Source organism: Anastrepha obliqua, chromosome 2, assembly GCF_027943255.1.
Source record: "Anastrepha obliqua isolate idAnaObli1 chromosome 2, idAnaObli1_1.0, whole genome shotgun sequence".
NCBI lineage: Eukaryota > Metazoa > Arthropoda > Insecta > Diptera > Tephritidae > Anastrepha > Anastrepha obliqua.
Genome location: NC_072893.1, coordinates 105,762,563 through 105,784,504, shown reverse-complemented (window position 1 = coordinate 105,784,504; position 21,942 = coordinate 105,762,563). Strand labels below are relative to the sequence as shown.

The 21,942-nt window shown below is 38.5% G+C and overlaps 2 protein-coding genes across 2 annotated transcripts; both read left to right on the top strand.

Moving 5' to 3' along the window:
* Positions 1-4,337: 4,337 nt before the first annotated feature.
* LOC129238310 (glucose dehydrogenase [FAD, quinone]-like) lies at positions 4,338-6,288 on the top strand. Its single transcript, XM_054873350.1, has 2 exons — positions 4,338-4,636; positions 4,699-6,288. Exons 1-2 carry the CDS (start codon positions 4,343-4,345, stop codon positions 6,286-6,288), a joined length of 1,884 nt encoding a protein of 627 aa, XP_054729325.1. The 5' UTR covers positions 4,338-4,342.
* An 8,421-nt stretch (positions 6,289-14,709) lies between these two features.
* On the top strand, positions 14,710-16,636 carry LOC129238309 (glucose dehydrogenase [FAD, quinone]-like). Its single transcript, XM_054873349.1, has 2 exons — positions 14,710-15,003; positions 15,077-16,636. The coding sequence occupies exons 1-2, from the start codon at positions 14,710-14,712 to the stop codon at positions 16,634-16,636; spliced, it is 1,854 nt and encodes a 617-aa protein (XP_054729324.1).
* Positions 16,637-21,942: the final 5,306 nt, after the last annotated feature.

Below are 21,942 nucleotides of genomic sequence, written 5' to 3'. Positions count from 1 at the left end.
TGTAGAAGTGGAGTTTTTTAAAAACATGTTCCTATTTTCACAAAAATCAAAATATTTAATATATTGATCGTTCACTAAGAAGATATAACCCTATACTAATGAAATCTTTTCGATTTTTTGATTTCAGTTGACTTGGTGGACTTGAATCGCGTCCACCGCAAGCCTCTTCCAAAAAAAGGGTCTTGGGGGAAAACGCCATAACTCCGCCATTTTTAAATATTTTTACACAAACAAAGCCTTTTTTTTTCTTTAAACATTGTAATATCCAATAATAAAAACTTTTATACAATAAAATTATTGCTACATATCTTTAAAAAAAACCCAACTTTCGCTAATTTCACCGGACCACAAGGTATATAACCCCTTAACTGTGGACTGTATAAATTTAACTATGGCACCAGCAGCTAAGAAAAAACATACGTTTTTAACGATAGACCAGAAAAAAGAAGTTCTTAAGAAACTAAGTGAAGGACAGTCTAGCTGCGCAATAAAATGTAGGTAAATCTACAATTTCGGACATAAAATCAAGTGGATTAAAGATTGATAGGTAAAAAACGAAAACATTTTGTAAGAAGAGTTTACACTCCTTTGATTATATTTTGCAGTTACATTGCTAGAACAGAATGTGGCCTTGGAAAGCGTAAAACTATGCGACCTGCGGAGTTTGAAAAGATGGAAGACCACTTGTATAAATGGTTTGTAAACGCAAGACGAAACAATGCACCGATTTCCTCGGAAAAGGCCAAACAATTCTGTTCCCAAATTTACGGACAAAGTGTGGAATTTGTGGCTAGTAATGGTTAGTTTAGTAATTTTCGCTCCCGATATGGAATTAAATTCTTAAAAATATCTGGCGAAAAACTTTCCAATGATTCTACTGCTGTGCAACCCTTTATTGAAAAATTGCGAAAGAAAATTGCAGAAATGGGAATTACGTATGATCAGGTTTATGATGCAGATGAGACTGCTTTGTTTTGGAGAAAACTTCCAGAAAAAACCCTTGCATTGCATAATGAAAAATCCGCACTCGGGCGCAAAATTGGAAAAGAAAGAGTAACACTTCTAGTTTGCTGTAATGCAACCGGAGAACATAAACTTCCATTGTTCATGATACGGAAAGCCAAAACCCCAGAGCGTTTAAAAAAGTAAACCTTCCGCTTGGGTACTCCCATACCAAAAATGCTTGGATGACAGAGCAAATCTTTAAAAATTGGTTTGAAAACTCATTCGTTAAAGAAGTAAAGCGTTACTTAAAGGAAAAGAATTTACCAGCCAAAGCCATTTTACTGCTAGACAATGCAACTTGCCATCCCCAATCACTGTCGGATGTCGATAAGGACATATATGTTATGTTTTTGCCACTAAACTGCACGGCTCTTATACAGCCAATGGACCAAAATGCTATCCGAATTTTAAAGACAAACTATCGGAAAAGTTTTTTGTCTCTACTTTTGTCCAGCCCAACGAGCAATCTCCCGGAATCTTTAAAAAACTTTACATTAAAAGATGTGGCTTTTTTATCGTCTAATGCTTGGAAAAATGTGCATGAACGCGTGCTCAGAAAATGTTTTAACAAAATTCTTTATGACGAAGAATGGGACTCAGATGATGATTTGCCTCTTGCGATGCTACGGCCCAGCAGTTCAACTAAAATAATTGATCTTCTTGTTGAAATATCCCCTGATGTATATAATGATAACGAGATTACTGAGTGGTTGAATGACGACACTGATTTCGATATCAACGAGATTGAGGAAGAAGATAACGAGAACAGCAGTCTTGACGAAAATGAAAGTCAAGATCCTAAAATTTCGCACTCTCAAGCTATTGTCGCATTTGATAGTTGAGGAACAGGAATTTTCATCCGGAGACATTTTAAAACTTGTGAGTCTCAGAGATATTGCCTTCAGAAAGAGAAATGAAACAAAATTGCGGCAAACGAATATATTGAATTATTTTACGGCCGAATAAAAACTAATATATGTACATATAACTCATTGAATATTAATCAATTTAAGATTAAATAAAAGTTTATTTCATTTAATTACTGATCTACTGATTTCTATTAAATTGTTTACCCACTCAATAATCCGGAAAATTCGATATTTCGGACAACCTCTGGTATTTAATTGTCCGAATTATCGAGATTATACTGTACTATTAATTCGTACCCCTATGATTAAACCCTCTAATATACTTCTCTTGTGCGGGCTAAGCTAGAATAGGTGGTTTCTATGCATACGATATTAGAGGCTTAAACGTATCCAGAAAGTCTTTGTTCGCTAAGCTTTGCGATTTTTACATTATTTGCATTTCACTGATCCAATTCTATTCTATAAAGGTCGGTGTTTGCTCATTAACCTAAAGCCGCCAGATAGCAGACAGGCTATTCCCTCCCTCGCTTTCGTTTTCGATTTGATAAAAAGGGCGATTCACTTCGCGCCGTTACTGGAGAAAATTAATTTTAATATTCCTCAGTGATGCTTACGAAATTATTATATTTTCTGGTCAGTGATGCTATGATTTCTATAACAAATCCTACTGACCTTCATTTTACTTCCACAAAATACTATTTAAAAATTTTACTAAATTAATTATTTAACTGGTTTCAAAATATTGTATGAATGGGTGTACCTCACAATGACTTCTTCTGGAGTTGTGGAGATGAAGAAGAAATTGAGTCGGTGCACCACCTCCTCTGTGAATGTTTTTCCCTTCAAATAAACCGTGCCAATTATTTCTTTGAATACCCCTATGAAGACCTTTGCAAGATCTGAATTTTTAAGCCAGCAATAGTTCCCGACTTACTTGTGAAGACCAATGACTTCAAACAGCTTTATGAAAAACCAGCCTTTGGCTCTAAATCGCAAGTGCAACCTCATTTCATGAGAAAATCTTACCACAGAACATTTTCTGTACTAAATCGATGACATACGGCACTGTACTGCTGAAACAGAAGGTTTTCTAGACCATACTAGCTTTAGGTCACGCACTAGCACACTTCACAGTGGCTATCATCTTCTATTAATATGCAATAATGTATAACAATAACGTGGGAATCGAAATATTACCAGGTTACAAGAACAATCACATTAGTTTTGTATAAAAAGATAAACCTTTGTGATTGGCTTAGTCAGTATTTTGTTAAGCTGCGGAAGAACAAAACTAGTCGTTTACTAAGTTTGGTAGTATAAGCTGAGCTGACGTCCGAAAAGGTAGCAACAGCGCCCCAACCAAATAACTTACAGGTGGATAAGTATTTAATGTTAAATATTCAAGCGTGTAAAAGTGTGTGTGTGCATTTGTGCACTAGGGTTTTGTAAATGAGGATAATCAAAGCAGAGTTCGAATAACCAGAGTTCAATAGAGGGTACAGTGGGAGTTCTATCGAAGCGGGCATTTAACAAAGTTTTCAACAATAGAATCCCGGTTCTGAATGAAGTATGACATCTTGTAATAGGTGTACTAAGCAATCAAGTAATTGTGTGTGAAGAGATGAGACTGAGACAGAACTTAAGATACTGAGTTGAAATATTGAAGTGTTATTCGTTTCCACATATTGGTTGGTCCAGGAAACAGGCTGCTTCAGCAGAGTGCTACCACAGGGAGAGAGGAATAAGTACAGTAGGTTTAAGTGGCATGTGAAGCGATGTACTTGTAAACGCAGCACAAATGTTAAGTAAGGGTCAATACCAGATAAGTAGTAATTTAGCCAGCTACAGTACTTAGAACGCAATTGCTCCCGAGTAAGCGGGTCTCACAAAGTAGCTAAAGCTCTACTTCTGCTACGAGAGGTTAAGGATGTCTTCTGACGTGCCTGGAAGGTGCCGGTCTTCGGACAGGTTACTGCTGGGGTGCTAGTGGTGTTATGAATCTGTTCTGAGAGCATACATGCCACGGTGTAGAGATACTGAAAAGGCGACATGAGGAGACATTCCGTCGCTGTGCTGTGTATACTGCTTTTCTTTGTCTTTGCCTGAAGTGCTACCGGCTAGCAATTTGAGAACACTTCTGCGGTTCTGGAACTTCGTGGTGTCTCATTGCATTTATCTTTCAGTAGGAGTTTGACAGCCATGTGTTGAAAATGGTCGCGAAGGATTTAATGGTAAAAAGAGTTGGGTTCTTCGTAGAGAAGAAAAAAGGAGACCAATATCGAACAAACATTTGTGTATGAGCCCAAAGAAATTTCTTCTGGTGCTTAAAAAAGATTTTTATTTGTAGGCGATAGCTTCCTCGCATACAAAAACAGACTGAAGGCATATTTTTATGAATAAATGTTTTAAAGTTCATTTAGTAATAAAAAAATTACCAAATTAATCGTTTCAGTATCATTTCTAACGCAATGTCGTCTCCACTGCTGAACGCTCAATGCGCAGCGCAAAGCGTGGGGACTTTCAACACTATGGTGAACGCGCTTCTGCAAACTCTCGTCGCCGCACATTGTGCCATTTCCCCACCCGAGTTGTGGCCACCAGATTATGCCAATCAAGCGCTGAAGAATGGTTTAGAAACTTATGACTTTGTGGTGGTGGGAGCTGGGTCAGCGGGTTCGGTGATAGCAAGCCGTTTAAGCGAAAATCCAAATTGGAAAGTTCTCGTGCTAGAAGCCGGCGGAGATCCACCGCAGGAATCTGAGGTATAAATCTGTCTCACATTTGCATAACTACATACACAAAACGCTTTTGTAAAACTTCACAGATACCTAACCTCTTTTTCGCTTTGCCACACACAAACGCCACTTGGAATTATTTGACTGAGTCTAGCGATAAGGCCTGTTTGGGGCTCGTCGATCGTCGCTGCTATTTGCCGGGTGGTAGAATGATAGGTGGTTCTGGTGGTATTAATGCTATGAACTATGTGCGCGGTAATCGCAGGGACTACGATAACTGGGCCTACGAGGGTAATACAGATTGGGGTTGGGACGATGTGTTACCATATTTCGAACGCTCTGTACGACCAGTTGGTAATGATACGCATCCACAAGGGTATGTGACACTCAATGCATTTCCAGTCAATGACGTGGATGTAGAAAATATGATCTATGGCGGCACCAACGAATTGGGCATACCACGTGTTCGCGAGTTCACGGTAGGCAGGGAACTGGGATTTTCCAATGCACCAGGCACAATTCAGAATGGCCATCGCAATAGCACTGGCAAGAGTTATCTTGCTAAGGTGGCTCAACGACCAAACTTGCGTGTGATCAAAAATGCCGTTGTGACGAAATTGAACTTCGATGAGACGGGCAAATATGTAATTTCCGTGAATTTTGTGTTGCAAGACAAATACGAAATGAAAGTGAGCATTGACAAGGAACTCGTGCTGTCGGCTGGCGCAATTGAATCACCAAAGCTCTTGATGTTGTCTGGTGTGGGTCCAGCGGATCATTTAAGGAAACTAAGAATTTCTGTTATTCACGACTTGCCTATCGGCGCTAATCTGAACGACCATGTGCAGGTTATGCTATTCATGAAGTTCAACGAGCATATCGCACGACCAGTTATGACCGTCGATAACCTGGATAGCACTTACAACTACCTCATTCACCAAAACGGATCGTTGGCTTCTCAAGGCACTGCTTCCTTAACGGGATTCATTAATACTCTCAAGAATGGGCCATACCCGGATGTTCAATTTCATCATTCAATTTTGCGACGAGGTGATTTTTCAGGCTTAGACACCTACTTTACTAGCCTTAATATCAACCAGGACTTAAAAGCTCAGATACGCAAAGTACTCGAAACTGCGGACCTTTTGGTTGTATCCAATATGGTTACTAACCCAAAATCAACGGGAAATATACGTCTGCGAAGCGCTGATTACAGAGAACCTCCAAAATTAACACCCAACTACTTAAGCGATCCCGAAGATGAGGCGACTCTCTTGCGCGCAATTCGCTTCCAGGAGCAACTGCTTAACACTGCAGCCTATAAAGCAATGAAGGCCACTCTAATATTGCCCATAATTGGCGAATGCAACGGTTATGTAGTGCAAAGTGATGAGTATTGGCGGTGCTACATCAAATATTTATCCAGAGCAACCCATCATCTAACAGGTACAGTGAAAATGGCACCCGAGACGGATGAGACAAGTTGTGTGAATCCACGTTTGCGGCTGAGCGATTGTGGTAACGTGCGTGTTGCCGATGCCAGCATTATGCCACAGGTGCCCAGTGCTAATACAAATGCGGCTACAATTATGATTGCGGAAAAAGCAGTCGATTTTATACGAGAAGATTGGCTGGAAATGGATGATGACGGTGACGATGAGGAAGAGTGGCATTTCTGAGGCGATCTTTTTTAGTAAAATTTTTTGGTGCAAAATATATGACACATGGAGCAGCGCTTTTTAAGAATAAGATAAAAATGTATCTATACAGTGGAGTGCGATGAGCTAAAAAGTTTTAGGTTATGGTTTTTTTTTAGAGTTCAGCTTTTTATTTGCAAATATGTATAGAGTGAATATTATACAAACAAAAATATTAAAAAAATTTAACCAATAATTGAAAATTAATTGTAAAATAGAGAGAAGATGAGGTATTCTAAAAATATCAAATAAAATATTTAATAGAAATTTCACTTCACACATCGACTTTTTACTTTCTGTGGCAGTGAATTTATCGATTTCTACAAGATTTTTGCTTGGATCCTGACTTTTTACTTTCTGTGGCAGTGAATTTATCGATTTCTACGAGATTTTTGCTTGGATCCTGATATACCATAACTCCGGGATGACTCAATGAAGCTTAGCTAAAGGTTTGGCTAATCGCTCAGGCGGCGACTTCATACCCAACAGCCATTTTAACGGCCAATAATTAAACAATTCAGCATCATGAAAGAAGGTTTGGTATTTGGCACAAATCTAAACGGTAGCAAACTGTTTCAGAATATTAAATAACAAAGGAAAATACTTGAATTGTTACAACGACCTTGTGCTCTTGTTCGTACTTCAGGCAGTATTCGAGAACTTCGCGTCCTCCAATTTAGAATTTAGTTTCGCCACAAAATAGTGATGATTTTTCATAGCGCTGGAGCAGGGTTCGATTGAAGCGAAACGATACGACGTCGCGTGGGGAACTTGTCCTTATCTCTCTTAAAACCACTGTGTATTTTTTTTTTTAATTTTAGAAGATTCTTGACTTCCACAGTATTGAGATCATACAGTTCATTAAAGAATTTTCTACCTAAACTGGTAAATTTACGGCTGGATAGGACAGGACAATAGCACAGGAGGCGAGAGATCGGCTCTTTCTCACCTAGACAGCTTCTGCAGAAGTTCGGCTCGCCCATCCTGTGAGCGTGTCTGGCTGTTAGACAGTGCTATAACTTAAGTGTTATAACTGAAATCAGCGTGCTAAGACTGTGCTTATTTTGGCTTAGCAGAGATTCTGTGAAGAGCTGTTATCACCATTTTTAAAATGGCATTAAGAAAGCTAGTACGTTGAGCCTTGGTATTTAAGTTTTCCATACCAATCAGTGCTCCTGATTCTTTGAAAGCACTGATTGGTATGGAAAAATAAAATAATCAAATATGCTGCCAATGTGAAAGTCACAAAAAATAACTATTGGCTGTCAAACATGCAAAATGATAGCCCATTGCTTCACAGATGTTGGCAATATAAGACTTAAAATATTTCATGACATGAATTGCCAACTTCATTCAATTCGCTTTCTCGATTGGCAGTGCACAATTTAAAGTCGTCAAAAATTTAGTATTGAGACGTTAAGTAAATCATATATTAGTGTCCAACCGAATACTTGGTATCGTAAAATATTCGGCTCAAGACTGAAACCGAAGCCGAACATTCAAATTAAATATCACGTTTCAAAAATAAAATACAGGTCTTTGATTTTTTATTTTATAATAAACTTTTTTCTACAAATGTGTCCAGCTCCTTGCGTACGCCGATGACATTGACATTATGGGCCGCTGTAAGCGAGATGTCACGGCTGCGTTTTCTGCTATCGAGAAGGAATCATCACGAGTGGGTCTGGCGGTGAACGAGGGTAAAACGAAGTATATGCTGTCTACAACGCGGAACACACGGCGTGTAGGAACGCACGTCAATGCGGACAATTATACTTTCGAAGTTGTGCCAGAATTTATTTATCTTGGCACCGCCGTTAACAGCAACAACGATATCAGCCTGGAGATTAAACGGAGAATCACTCTTGCTAATAGGTGTTACTAAGGGCTAAGTAAGCAATTGAGTAGTCGAGCCCTCTCTCGCATGATCAAACTGACACTTTACAAGACGCTCATCATACCCGTGTTGCTTTATGGCGCAGAGGCATGGGTAGTGTCACAAAGCGATGCAGCCGCTCTTGGGGTGTTCGAGAGAAAAGTTCTTCGTAAGATCTTCGGTCCTGTGCGCGTTGGCGAAGACTACCGTTCAAGAATGAACCACGAGCTGTATGAGCTCTACGCCGATATTGACGTAGTTCAACGCATCGCCATCCAACGCCTGCGTTAGCTAGGGCATGTCGTGCGTATGGATGAAGAAGCTCCAGCAAAGAAGGTGTTCGAGGACGAAGTCCAAGGGAGCCGACGCAGAGGAAGACCATTGCTCCGGTGGAAAGACCAGGTGGAAGAAACCCTATGCTCGCTTGGTGTACAGAATTGGAGTAAGCGCGCGCGGAGCAGAGGCGCCTGGAGAGAGCTAGTGAGGTCGGCCGTAACTCGGTAACGGGTTGTTATGGCCACCTAAGTAAGTAAGTAATAAATTTTTTTGTAAAATCCCTGCAAACTAAGTTGTAAAGAAGCACAACAAAAAAGTTCAGTCTTAACGTTAGTAAGCTTGAAGGACATTCATAAAATCAGTACTCAAAATTAAAAAGCTTATTATATGCCAAAAGCCGTTGTTCAGCTGGCCCGCTGTATTAAGTTAGCTAAAACAGCTAAAAACCTTTTCGCAATCTTAAAAAAAAAAAAAAAAATTGAAGGGGTCTTGACTCCTAGCTTTTTCATAACCCAACCCACATGGGTTACTGTTTAGATGGTTTCTTAGTGATTCTCATTTATCTTTTTTGTTTTGGCGTATAGCTTGCCTCAATTATTTTCTACTCTGTTTGTATTCTTCGAACTCCGTTATCGGTGGACACAATATTCTGGCTCTAGTATACTTCCCACGCTTGTGGCTGCACATCTCTCTAAGTTCTGCGATCTTGTGTGCCCACCAGTATACAGCATTTCTTTTTTTTTGTTTTTGTTCTTTGCTATTTTAGGTATAGATGCGTGTTTTTGCTATACTATTCGTACAGATCGTCGTTTTATTTTCGTCAATAGTTGCAAGGAGCGTTGCTGGGTTTGACTTGTTTATGTTCCATTTGCGTGCACTTTTATTTATGTAGATTTCGTTGGGTTTCCATTTTAATGCATCACATACTGATGGTCACTCCAATTGTAATCGTTCAGGACTCTCCCTTCTTTAGTAAAGGTGACTATGCTTTCCGATGATAGGGTTATGTTAGGTGTGGTGCCTTTGCAACCTGGCTTTCGGTACGGAGATGATTTTGGCATGTCCAGTACTCGTCTACCTCTTGAGTTCGTTATCGTCGAGCCCCATTCGACCGCTTCTGAGTTGAAGTCTCTCGCTATGATTAAGCCTCTCTCTAAAGTAAGTGCTTAGCGGTCGCCGTAGTCATTCGGAATTCAGAACGTAGGTTCGAATCTCGGTGAAAAAACATTTTTCTAATAGCGGTCGCCCCTCGGCAGGCAATGGCAAACCTCCGAGTGTATTTCTGCCATGAAAAAGCTTCTCATAAAATATCCGCCGTTCGGAGTCGGCTTGAAACTGTAGGTCCCTCCATTTGTGGAACAACATCAAGACGCACACCACAAATAGGAAGAGGAGCTCGGCCAAACACCCAAAAAGGGTGTACGCGCCAATTACATATATAGGGTGGGCCATGTAATATTTGCTTTTTGAATCGGCTATAAAAAAAAAAAACAAACTAATCAATATTTTTTCAAACTTTTTTTTTGTTTTTTTTTTTTGAAGATTGAACATTGTCATTTGTGAATGAAAAATAATATCGTTCAAATGACTGCCACGACTGGCTTTACAGTAGGCCATTCGATCAACCCAATTTTTAAGCACATTTTCGATTGTTTGTGCTCCAATTTCATGAATGGTAACTTCGATTTCGTGTTTTAAAACATCGTCGCAATCGTCTCTGGATGGTTCGGATAGCATTTGTCCTTAACGGCTCCCCACAAAAAATAGTCCAACGGGCTTAAATCACAGCTCCGAAGCGACCAATTGATATCGGAATTCAAAAACGGTAGCCAAAAGTTCTAGTGTAACTTTGGCAGTGTGACAAGTTGGAATTAACTCGTCAAGTCAATTTTTGGAATTAACTCGTTGAGCATATCACGGTAACGCTCGCCATTTACTGTAACCGCGGCTCCTCGCTCATTTTCGAAAAAAAATGGCCCGATGATGGCGCCAGACAACAAACCGCACAAAACAGTAACTCGTTGTGGATGCATTTGCTTCTCTACAGTAACGTGTGGATTTTCTGAGCCCCAAATCCGACAATTTTGCTTATTGACGTAGCCACCGATTTGAAAATCAAAAAAGAAGAAGAAGACTCACCATTTTGGAAATAGGTTTTGAATATTTCCCAATTTTGTTCACGCGTATAGCGTCCCATTTCGTAAATGTCAAACCTTTAAGTAAATTATGAAGACATTTGACATGTCATTTGTGTTACCATTCTCAAAAAAATAGGTGGTTCAAAAAGCAAACGCTATATGGCCCACCTTGTATATATATATAAATGCTTTGTCTTCTATCCTTTCCAATTTCTGGCTGAATTCATCTACATTGTCGTTGCCTTAAGTAGCGAGAGTAACATAAGCCCGTACTTGTTTTCGTTGATTAGGATTTGTGATCTTAAAAAACGATATTAGTGCCAGCTAGCATTTACCTGAGAGCTTCATCGATTTCCTTCTCTCTGTAACATCATCTATGTCTCTGATCTCTACAGTCGAGGTTGGTCTAAGGGTTGTGACGCTTACATTGTTCCAAATATCAGTGATGATGCCGATCCATTTAGTAGCTTGCAAAAGTTTTTCCCTATTTCTCTTTAATTATGTCTTAAGTAACCGGCATCAACGAAATTCTGAATTGAAGCGAATTAAAGGCTTACCAGAATTTGAGAAATTCTTATTGTAGGACAATAAATCTACCGCTATGAAATCTGTTATATTTTTATCTATTTTTTTAGATATAGTGTGATTATCTGTTAGGGATACATGGTTTCAGAGATGTATGGTATTCTTAGCTTCTTTATCTAGAGCACTTTTTTCTGCAGCTACTAAATACTTTTAGAATTGTCAAGAATGTACCTGTAATAGTTTCTGCAAGCTTGTGGTTGTTTGCTTCGTTCTTGGGAGGTTTTCACTTCCCACAGAAAGCTCTTTCTGACAAGCGTTGTAAATCATAGTTGAATTTTTCCTCTTGAGAAATTTCCAAATAGCGCTCATGACTCTAAAGCATCACTGCAGAATGGAATTGTATCACTTTTTTGTATTTCTAAAGCATAGGTTAGGTAAGACTTGGCTGATCCTCTAGCTCTAACATAGATCAGAAATTGATCCATAGCGATACCAAGGGTTATATGATATTATAATACATATGTAGTTTGGTTAATTTGAGTAGGCTGTTAATTTTTTGCTAAGTGCAGGGCAGTGGCCGAGTAGTTGTTCGAGAGTTCCTCTCGCGTTCTAAAGTATAAAAAAACTTACAATTTCCGAAATTTTATTGATTACACTGCACAACAGCATTTCTGATGATTGGGTTATGATACATGTTTTTAGTCCAATTTTTAATGACAATTTCAAATCTGTAACTGAAATTCCTGTATCAGCTCTATATGACTCTATATGACACATTTGACTTTTTGTAATAAAACACTATAGATTTAAAGATTATTTTATTTTATTGCTTTCTTAAGTTTAAAAAAATTTTCTTTTATATGATTTCCTTGCTGAAGTTGAAGGCATAGAACTGTTCTTAATGCTCCAACAATAGTCGGCCATCACGTGTGTATTCCAGTAACCTTGATAGCGTTCCTCCATCGTACGAAGGTGGTTGTGAAGAAAGTGTAACTTAATGCTCATATTATATCCAACCCTTTGGAAGTGACCCATTAGTTGTTCGACATGCTGAGAATAGTCAGAACTTTTCTTATTTCCTAAGAAATTTTGAACAAGCCAAACAAACTCATTCCATGCCATTTTCTCATCACTGTCATAGTGTCTACGAAATTTGAGTCTTTTATTAACGATCTTATCTGTGGCCCGTCAAAAATACCCGCTTTTATCTTTTCTGCACTCAATTTTGGAAACCTTTTAGACAGAAAAAGAAAACAGTTTCCATTTTTGTCAAGAGCTTTAACAAATTGTTTTATAAGCCCCAGTCTTATATGTAACGGAGGTAAAATTATTTGATCCCTTGATAAAGGTGGGTTTATCACGTTCTGTTGTTCTGGTACTAACGCTTTCCGAGCAGGCCAATCTTTTTTAATCCAATGTTGATTTTTAGCTCTACTATCCCATAAGCAAAGAAAATAGGGAAACTTTGTGTAACCACCTTGTTGGCCTAAAAGAAAGTTTACCATTTTTAAATCGACACATATAACCCAATTGTGTTCCGCATATTTAATTTTGTCTAAAACCAGAGCAATAGTTGTATATTCTTCTTTTACTTTAGTAGAATGTGCAATAGGCAATGAGCCCAATTTGTTCCCATTGTGTAAGAGAACACATTTTAAACTCCGTTTTGATGAATCTATAAATAAACGCCACTCACTAGAAACGTAATTTTGTAATCCCATTGCAGCCATTAAACCAGGTACATTTTTACAAAATACAAAGTCATCTTCTTCAGCAAAATATTCAAGGAAAGTTTGTTCTCTTCTGCGATAGTAAGAAATTTTAGTTTCTTTTGTGACTAAGTTTCTTTCTTTTAATCTAGACGCCAAAATTCCTGAACCAGTCTTTGACAGTCCCAGATCTCTAATGAGGTCGTTTAAATCATCTTGGTTAAATGGTTTTGGTGTTCCAGGTCACAATCAAAGTTACTGTCGCTATTGTCGTTTTTGCCTCAAAATGTAAAGGTTCTTCCTGTGAAGCACCAGGTTGAGGTTCAGATGACATCGTAGGACTCAAAACACGTCTATGTGCGGATCGTATGGAAGGATATTCCCGTTTGCCTCGATTTTTTCGGTTAATGCCAGTTATTTTTACCATACAAAAATAACAGTCGTCGTGGTGGTTCACAGGTTCAATCCAGATCATAGCAGTTTCGTATCTAAATTTATTCCTTTTCTTATTCGTCCACAAACGTAGAAACTCAACGCACGTTCTGCATACCTTTTGTGGAATCCAAGGCTTATTTTTCATTTCCATTGGGTGACCGAAGTAATTTTTGTACGCCTCATTTACGAACGATGTCACATTCAAACGGTTTTCTTGAAACATATACTCTCCGCAAATAAAACAAAAACTATTCCGGTCATTTATACAAACTCGTCTCGACGATGCCATTACAAATAATATTAAGAAAACTTAATATTTCTTTAAATATTCGTCAATTAACACTGAAATATAGTGATTTTTTTGTGATAGCTATAACTCGTAAACAAGAGCTGTTACAAAAAAAATGAGGGTATATTTAGAATCAGCGTTGTCAAATTAGTAAACATCAAGTATCAGAAGTCATTCATCAGACAAAAAGTGCGATTTTGTTTTTTTGTGTTATGCGCGGTTGATAGACTATGAACAAATATCAGATTAGCGTCTTAACATGAGTATTCAAAAACGATGACACTTTAAGTGAATTGATCGAATTTCAATGAAATTTACGCAACGTAAGTGTGCATAATGTTAGGACTATTATTTCGTGCTCGATTAGAAACAAACAAACCGTTGGCCTTAATGTTCGGTCGCAACCCGAAGCCGAAGATAAATAATCACCGAATAAGGAATTTTTCATCGATAAGGAAGGTAGCTCTATCTTGCAGAAATCTTGTGAGTTCATGGAACTGCTCAGAGCCATGTAGATATGGGTCAAAGACATTTTGACTTTTGCTTTGGGCGGACACGCTTTTTAGATTCCCTTATGGAAACACAAATATATTAAGCCTTTATAATTAAGGCATTTGTAATTCATAACATTAATGTATTTTTAAGTCATTTTCTAAGAAGCGGTGTTTTCTTCGGATGCTCATATTGACAGTTAGAACTAACTGAAAATGACTAATTTAGCTAACGAGTTAACAAATATAAATGCGTATGCTTGCGGCGAATCCCAGTGCAGGGTAAGTACCAAGCGATGCGTTGAAAGAAGCAATCAAAAATAATGTCAAAAATATAAGTGACTTTTGCTTTTCATTCTAAACGGACATTGACACAAAATAAATTAGCGCAATGCCATGAAAAATTAGTCTTTTTTATAAATAAACATTGACGTGTTCACCTGTTATAAAAAGGGAAGCCTTTGCAATGCGTTCTGCCAGTATTTCAGTGACCTCCAACAAGCAAGCTATCTTCTAAGATTTGGACTTGATGCTAAAAAGTAAAACTGGTTAAAGGGAATATAAAAATAATTTTATTTTAAGTAGTTTAAAAGCTTAACTCAGCCCACTTTGTTATCAAACAAAAGATTTAATTAATCATAAAATTAATAGCAATCATTACGTAATGTCGTCACCACTGCTGAGCGCTCAATGCGCAGCTCAGAGCATTGGCCCGGTCAACACAATGGTCAGCACGCTAATACAAGCGTTGCTCGCCGCACAATGCGCCATCTCGCCACCTGACTTGTGGCCACCAGATTACGCTGATCAACTACTGAGAAAAGGAGAAGATACATACGATTTCGTAGTCATAGGCGCCGGCTCTGCGGGTTCCGTGATAGCCAGTCGATTAAGTGAGAATCCGAATTGGAAAGTGTTGGTGCTTGAAGCGGGCGGAGATCCTCCACAAGAGTCCGAGGTATGTTGTGTGTATGTATGTTGGCAACAAAGCAGTAGCTAAAAAGTATTCTTATTCCTCCAAACTCTCTTAGATGCCCAGCACTTTATTCGCTATGCAACACACAAACGTCGACTGGAATTATTTTACTGAATACAGCGAAAAGGCTTGCTGGGGCTTGGTTGATAGACGTTGCTATTGGCCGCGTGGTAAAATGATAGGTGGCTCGGGTGGTATGAACGGTATGCTTTATGTGCGTGGCCATCGAGGCGATTACGATGACTGGGCACAGGCTGGTAACACAGGTTGGGGTTGGGACGATGTGCTACCATATTTCGAACGCTCCATACGACCAGTTGGTAATGTCACGCACCCACAAGGATATGTTACAACTAGTGCATTTCCAGTCAACGACGTCGATGTAGAAAATATGATTTATGGCGGCACTGCAGAATTAGGTATACCACGTGTACGTGAGTTCACCGAAGGCAGCGAGACGGGATATTCCAATTTGCCAGGTACATTCCAAAATGGACGACGCATGAGCCCTGGCAAGGGACACCTGGCGAGAGTTTCGCAACGCCCAAACCTGCATGTAATCAAAAATGCCGTTGTGAAGAAATTAAACTTCGATGAGAGGGGCAAATATGTAATTTCCGTGAATTTTGTGTTGCAAGGCAAATACGAAATGAAAGTGAGCATTGACAAGGAACTCGTGCTGTCGGCTGGTGCAATTGAATCACCAAAGCTGTTGATGTTGTCTGGTGTGGGTCCAGCGGAGCATTTACAGGAATTAAGAATTCCTCTCATTCACAACTTGCCTATTGGTGATAATCTGAATGATCACATCCACGTAGTAATATTCTTGAAATTGAACGAGCATTTCGCACGGCCACTAACGGCACTCGACAATCTAGATAGCATCTACAATTATCTCATGCACCAAAGTGGACCGTTAGCATCTCATGGCACGGCTTCCTTAACGGGATTCATTAATACTCTCAAGAATGGGCCATACCCGGATGTTCAATTTCATAATTTTATTTTGCGACGAGGTGATTTTGATGGCCTGGAAACCTATCTTACTGGTATTAATTTTAACCAAGACTTAAAAGCTCAGATACACAAAGTGCTGGAAACTGCGGACATTTTGGGTGTATCCAGTGTGGTTACTAACCCAAAGTCCACGGGAAATATACGCCTGCGAAGCGCTGATTACAGAGATCCACCTAAATTAACTGCGAACTACTTTAACGATCCCGAAGATGAGGCGACGCTATTGCGCGCTATTCGCTTCCAAGAGCAACTACTAAATACTGCAGCTTATAAAGCAATGAAGGCATCCATAATACTACCCCTTATTGCCGAGTGCAGTGTCTATGCGCCACAGAGCGACGACTATTGGCGTTGCTACATTAAGTACTTCTCATGCACCATCTATCATCAATCGGGCACTGTGAAAATGGCGCCCGAGACGGATCAGACGAGTTGTGTGAATCCACGTTTGCGTCTGCGTGGTGTTGGAAACTTGCGTGTGGCTGATGCTAGCATCATGCCAAAGATTCCCAGTGCAAATACAAATGCGGCTACAATTATGATTGCTGAGAAAGCAGTCGATTTTATACGAGAAGATTGGCAAGGGGAAAGATTATAAAGAAGAAATACGCAAATGGTCTTAACGTTCCATTGAAATTCACATGACACCATGACAAGTTTTCTATAGAATTTAGCAAGTCAAATAAATGAGGCTCGGCATAAACTGATTACTGGAGTTTTAGGTTTGAATTTTATTTTATTAGGTGAAATATGTTGGCGTGTTTGCGAGCCGCATTGAAATAAAAAATGTGTTATATATTTATGTGTGTATGTGTGTTTGTATTAATCTTAACTTAGCTAATTGTAACATAGTATGTACGAAATTGAAAATGAAAGAAAACATGGACTTAGAATAAATAAATTGTATTAAGTTTTTTCATGGATTTAGTATCACTACCGCAACTCATAGTTTTTTTATGTACCACAAATTGTACGGAATTCATTGAAGATACGAATAATTAAAAGCTCAAAGCAATTTTTTTCTGAAATATTAGCAATTAGCAAATTTAGTTACTTAATATTGAATTTATATCAATATTAAGTAACTAAATTTAGATTTCGTACAAAATTAGATTTAAGTAAAATGAAATCATGGAACTATCCATTCGACTACCAGACTACTGCAGCGTCTATCAGGCAGAGGTTCTAGCTATAAAAGAAGTGGCTACATACCTAAATTTACATGCCGTAACAAAAACGACTATAAACATATTCTCGGATACCCAAGCGGCTATTAAATCAATGAATGCGGCTATACTAAGATCAAAGGTCTCACAGGAATGCCGAGCAGCCCTAAATGATATTAGCGTCGTACTTAAGGTCAGCCTTATTTGGGTTCCGCGACACAGAGATATTGAGGGAAACTGTAAAGCTGATGAGCTAGCCAGCAAAAGGTACTGCTCTTCAACTGCTCAGTGATAAAAGTACCATTGGAATACCTTTGGCCACGAGTAAATTAATAGTAAAAAACAACATTATCCAAGAGGCCAATAGGTCATGGGAAGAAGAAGATACATGCGTAACAGCCATGCTAGTATGGCCGCAAATAAACAAGAAAAGAACAAAGGAATTGCTTAGCCTCTCAAGAGAAGATATCTCGAAGGTCGTAGCTTGTGTCACCGGCCACGGGCTATTTGGAAGGCATTCCTTGAGACTAGGAGTATTCTCCCATGAATATTGTAGAAGCTGCAGAGATGAGGAGGAGGAAGAAACAGTAGAGCACTTCCTTTGCAATTGTCCAGCCTTAGCTAAAATCAGAGCAGGTTGTCTAGGTGAATACTTTTTCAATTCTCTTACAGAACTATCTGGCGCGGGGATTGGACCAATCCTGCGCTTCATAAGAGCCTCAAAATGGTTTCACGAAAGTAAATAAACAAGGTTCCCGTGACGCACAGTGGTATCACAATGGACCTGTGAGGTCTAAGTGAGTTGGTCATACGGACCGACTGTCACCACAACTTAACCTAACCTAACCTAAAAGGAAATCAAGCAGACTCGTATTAGATAATGAGTGATAGTTTCTAAGTGCGCGAGCAGTGGGTGCATTACTTGTAAATTTTGTCTTGAAGTTTTCCAAATGAAAAGGGTAAACTTTACAAAAACTTCTTTGTGGAACATTAAAGCTTATGCGCTCAAGTTGATCTGGACAGTCGACGTTGCCATTAACAACACTGAGAGTAAACGAAAGTGACTGTCCTTCTCGTTACTAGGTAGGTAGGTAGGTAGGTAAGATGGCAAGAGTACCCCAGGTACACTACAAATAGCACTTACGTGCCTTTTTGATACCATAATGTGGACCACTACCTGTGAAAGGATTTAGGGAGGAGAGAAAACCGTCTACAGCCATCCAGTGCTGTTGATGTAGCGGAGGAGAGAAAAGGGATCTAGGCTGGAGAATTTCATCAAGTCATCCCCAAAGGGCACGCTAAGGAATCTCAAGCGCCTAGCCTCTCGTTACTAGAGTTTCTAGATTAACTAGCATTAGTCGAGAATTGTAGTATGTAACAGGGACTCAAATCGTAGGGAACGTAACGCCTATCTAAGAAACATGTTTTGAATGCGCTCTATTCTAGTAATCGAAAGGTCTCCAAACAATAACGAAATGCATTCCCTCTACATTTTTTACATATTTCGGTCTGCTATAAAATCACTATGCATAAATATTATATAAGAAACTAGCATTACCCAGTGGGCTTCGCACCACCATACATAAAATGTTTTTTTATATCGCAAGAAATTTTTCATATTAAGTTTTCTTTATAGAACTCGTAAAATGTTTAAACAGTTGAATTAGTTGATTTTTTTCATTCAACATACTTTCTAAAGATGTCACAATAGCCTTTTCTGTACTTTTTTTAAATTTGATTGTGGTGGTCACCTACATATATACAGGTAAGGTGAAAGAGCCGATAAAAACTTGTAATTAAACTTTGATTCTTTAATTTCCATTTCAATTTTTTACGCTAAATAAATTATGCTAAAATAAATAAAGCTAAAAATGTTTTTCCAGTTCCTCCTGGAGCATTCAATTTTTTATTAAATTTGCGTCTAAAATGACTTGCAATTCGATAAAAAATTGATTGCATCGCAAAATAAAATTGTTTTCTTGAGGGCGAATCATCAATCGATACGAATAAAAATTCATCGCACTGACGGTTTTCGTTGATTTTTGACCTGCGATGCAAAAATTAATTAGCGTATGAAAATTATTTATTATTATTTTATTTAAAATCATATTTAAACAAAAATAAAATGTGTATGTACCAGTTGTTGGATTTATCATTGGTATGTTGATATGATAGCCATTGTCCCCTCTCCAAAACAAAATGGGGTATTGCAATGCATCATAACAGCGATGGAGTTCTGAAATACGTTGTAATTGCTCATTTCTACGATACAAAACAATATCTCGTGGCTGAAACTGTTCACCAACCACAACAATAGCTACTTCATCAATCGTTGGTACATTGAATCGTCTGGCGTGCTCACAATTGGTGTTTTATCGGCTTTTATTATGATTTTGTGGCCATCGGTGGGCATCAGATCGAGTGCCACTTTGAACAATTTCACCAATTCATTGTGTTGATGGAACATTGTTTGCAATTCATTCACGATTGATCTTCTCGTATTCGTCGAAATTGCACAGCGCTGATCTAATTCACGATTCTCAGCACCAATAAAATATATTTGCAAAAATTGATGGTCACCATCTGGGAATGGTAGCAAAGACCCAGCTCTATGGTATATTTGACCTTGAATCTGTAAAGTTCGAGAAATATATGTAGATAACGGATCTGAATTTTTAAAAACATTTTAACTGGTGGTAGTACATAAGAATGCAATCTCTTAACCTGAAGGCGAGTTCCCAATTGGTCTATATCTGGAGTCCTTAGTTACCCAGCGAAAAGAAAAGTCCTCTTTTCATTAGCATTTATCAACAACTTACAATGGATACTCATGTGGTTCAAACACATCCTAGAGTTATCCAGGTCCACGTTTTGGTCTATATCTCGAGACCCTAGTTACGGAGGGGCATTAAAAACACTCTATACTATAGCAATCATCAACAGCTCCCATTTGCTACCCATATTGTACGAACACATCCTTAAGTTATCGGGGTCCATCAAAAATACTCTATCCTATAGAATCATCAGCAGCTTCCATTTGCTACTCATGTGGTTCAAACACATCCTAGGGTTACCCGGGTTCACGTTTTGGCCTATTTCTCGAGACCCTGGTATCCGATTCTTAAAATTTCAAAACACAAACCATCTACTGAATAGTCCAAACAAAGCCTAAAAATTTGGTTTGGATAGGTGAGCCCGTTCTTGAGTTATAAGATTACCAAGGAAATGTAACTTCTTTTTATATATATAGATTGAGCAAATAAAAGTGAATATTAAATGAGATGAATATTAATATTAATTAAAGACATTAAATAATAACAATCAGTCAGGGTAACTTCTTTTTAGAGTAATATTTTTACAGTCCGGATAAAATTTTCTATGTTCCTGGACACAGCTGTTGTTGTTCTTCTTCGGCCGTGATAAGTCCATTAAAAACTTCCATTAATTTAACAACTCTTTCAGCAGTATCATTCACAACTATTAGAAAGTTAATACGAGGGGTGCCTTTTATATTTCGGGATTTGGCAACCCTAGTGTTGCAATCTGGCAACTGACAGCCGTATCGCAAAGTTTGACACTTTTTGGCTTTTACGTCCTCAGAACGTTTTGAAATACCAGCGCTACTAGTGTTGCAATCTGGCAACTGACAGCTGTATCGCAAAGTTTGACATTTTTTGGCTTTTACGTACTCAGAACGTTTTGAAATACCAGCGCTATTTGTGTTGTTTTCGACCCCTTACATTCGACAATTCAAACTTTTTTTAAATTACTTCTATTGGAATAATCGAAATACTTCCTTAGCAAAAGTTTAAAGATTTTGGTACGATGGAACAATGAAAGAAATAGCAATGCCAAATAAAAGTCTACTAAAGTAAAATAGCCGCCTAGAGGCGCTCTTCTCTTCAAGCTTCATATATCTTAGAGCTAAGAAGCAATACGAAATTTTTTAATTGCATGTAATTTGCCACTTACCAATATTTTTTTCACTTTAACAATATTTTATTTATATTTTTAAACCTCTCTTCTCACCTCACGAATATTTTTATGGAGAAAATGCAGAACATTGTCAACGAAAAATCAACGGGATTTTTAAGCAACTTAAAATTTGCACTTTATTGTACGAAAATTGAATAAACTATAAAACAACGTACGTATCACGACCCTGCAAGCATACCACTAGGCCCTGAAGCCTTGCTAGGCGTTAATTCAACTGGGCGTTAGCTACTATCGATTCAACTATGGATTGACTACTTCATGAGGTCTACCCATAGAAGACGTTGGCCAGAGTTGGGCTCTTGCAGAATAGCCAAGTGCTTTGTGAAAGAAATAAACAGGAAATTAGTGACCTTTCTTCTAAAACTTAGTAGGAGAGTACTGGTGGGTCCAATCACATGGCCCAACGCCCGTGGTCAGCCATATACCACGGAAATCATTGACGACCCAATATGCCAATCCTGTCGGGAAAACGAAGACACTGAAAAGCATTTGGTCTGTATCTGTCCGGCGTTTTCTAGGCTTAGGCTTAGGCTGTTAAAATGCGATGTACTGAGTATGGATAAAGTTCATACTCTTCCGCTTCAAGATCTCTTAAGATTCATCAATGATTTTAAAAGATTCGGGGAAGAATGGCCTTAAACCAAATGGCCTTTTCCATATTACCATTATTTATCCTGTCTCACTATACCTTCCTCTGTAGTCTATCCGGATGTAGTACACTTCTTCCTGACTGCGTGTTTAG

Bases quoted from the DNA above. Each gene is read 5' to 3' on its own strand.
- LOC129238310 (XM_054873350.1), top strand. From the start codon at position 4,343: ATGTCGTCTCCACTGCTGAACGCTCAATGCGCAGCGCAAAGCGTGGGG. The intron at 4,637-4,698 runs GTATAAATCTGT...AAAACTTCACAG, and splicing joins ATCCACCGCAGGAATCTGAG to ATACCTAACCTCTTTTTCGC.
- LOC129238309 (XM_054873349.1), top strand. From the start codon at position 14,710: ATGTCGTCACCACTGCTGAGCGCTCAATGCGCAGCTCAGAGCATTGGC. The intron at 15,004-15,076 runs GTATGTTGTGTG...AAACTCTCTTAG, and splicing joins ATCCTCCACAAGAGTCCGAG to ATGCCCAGCACTTTATTCGC.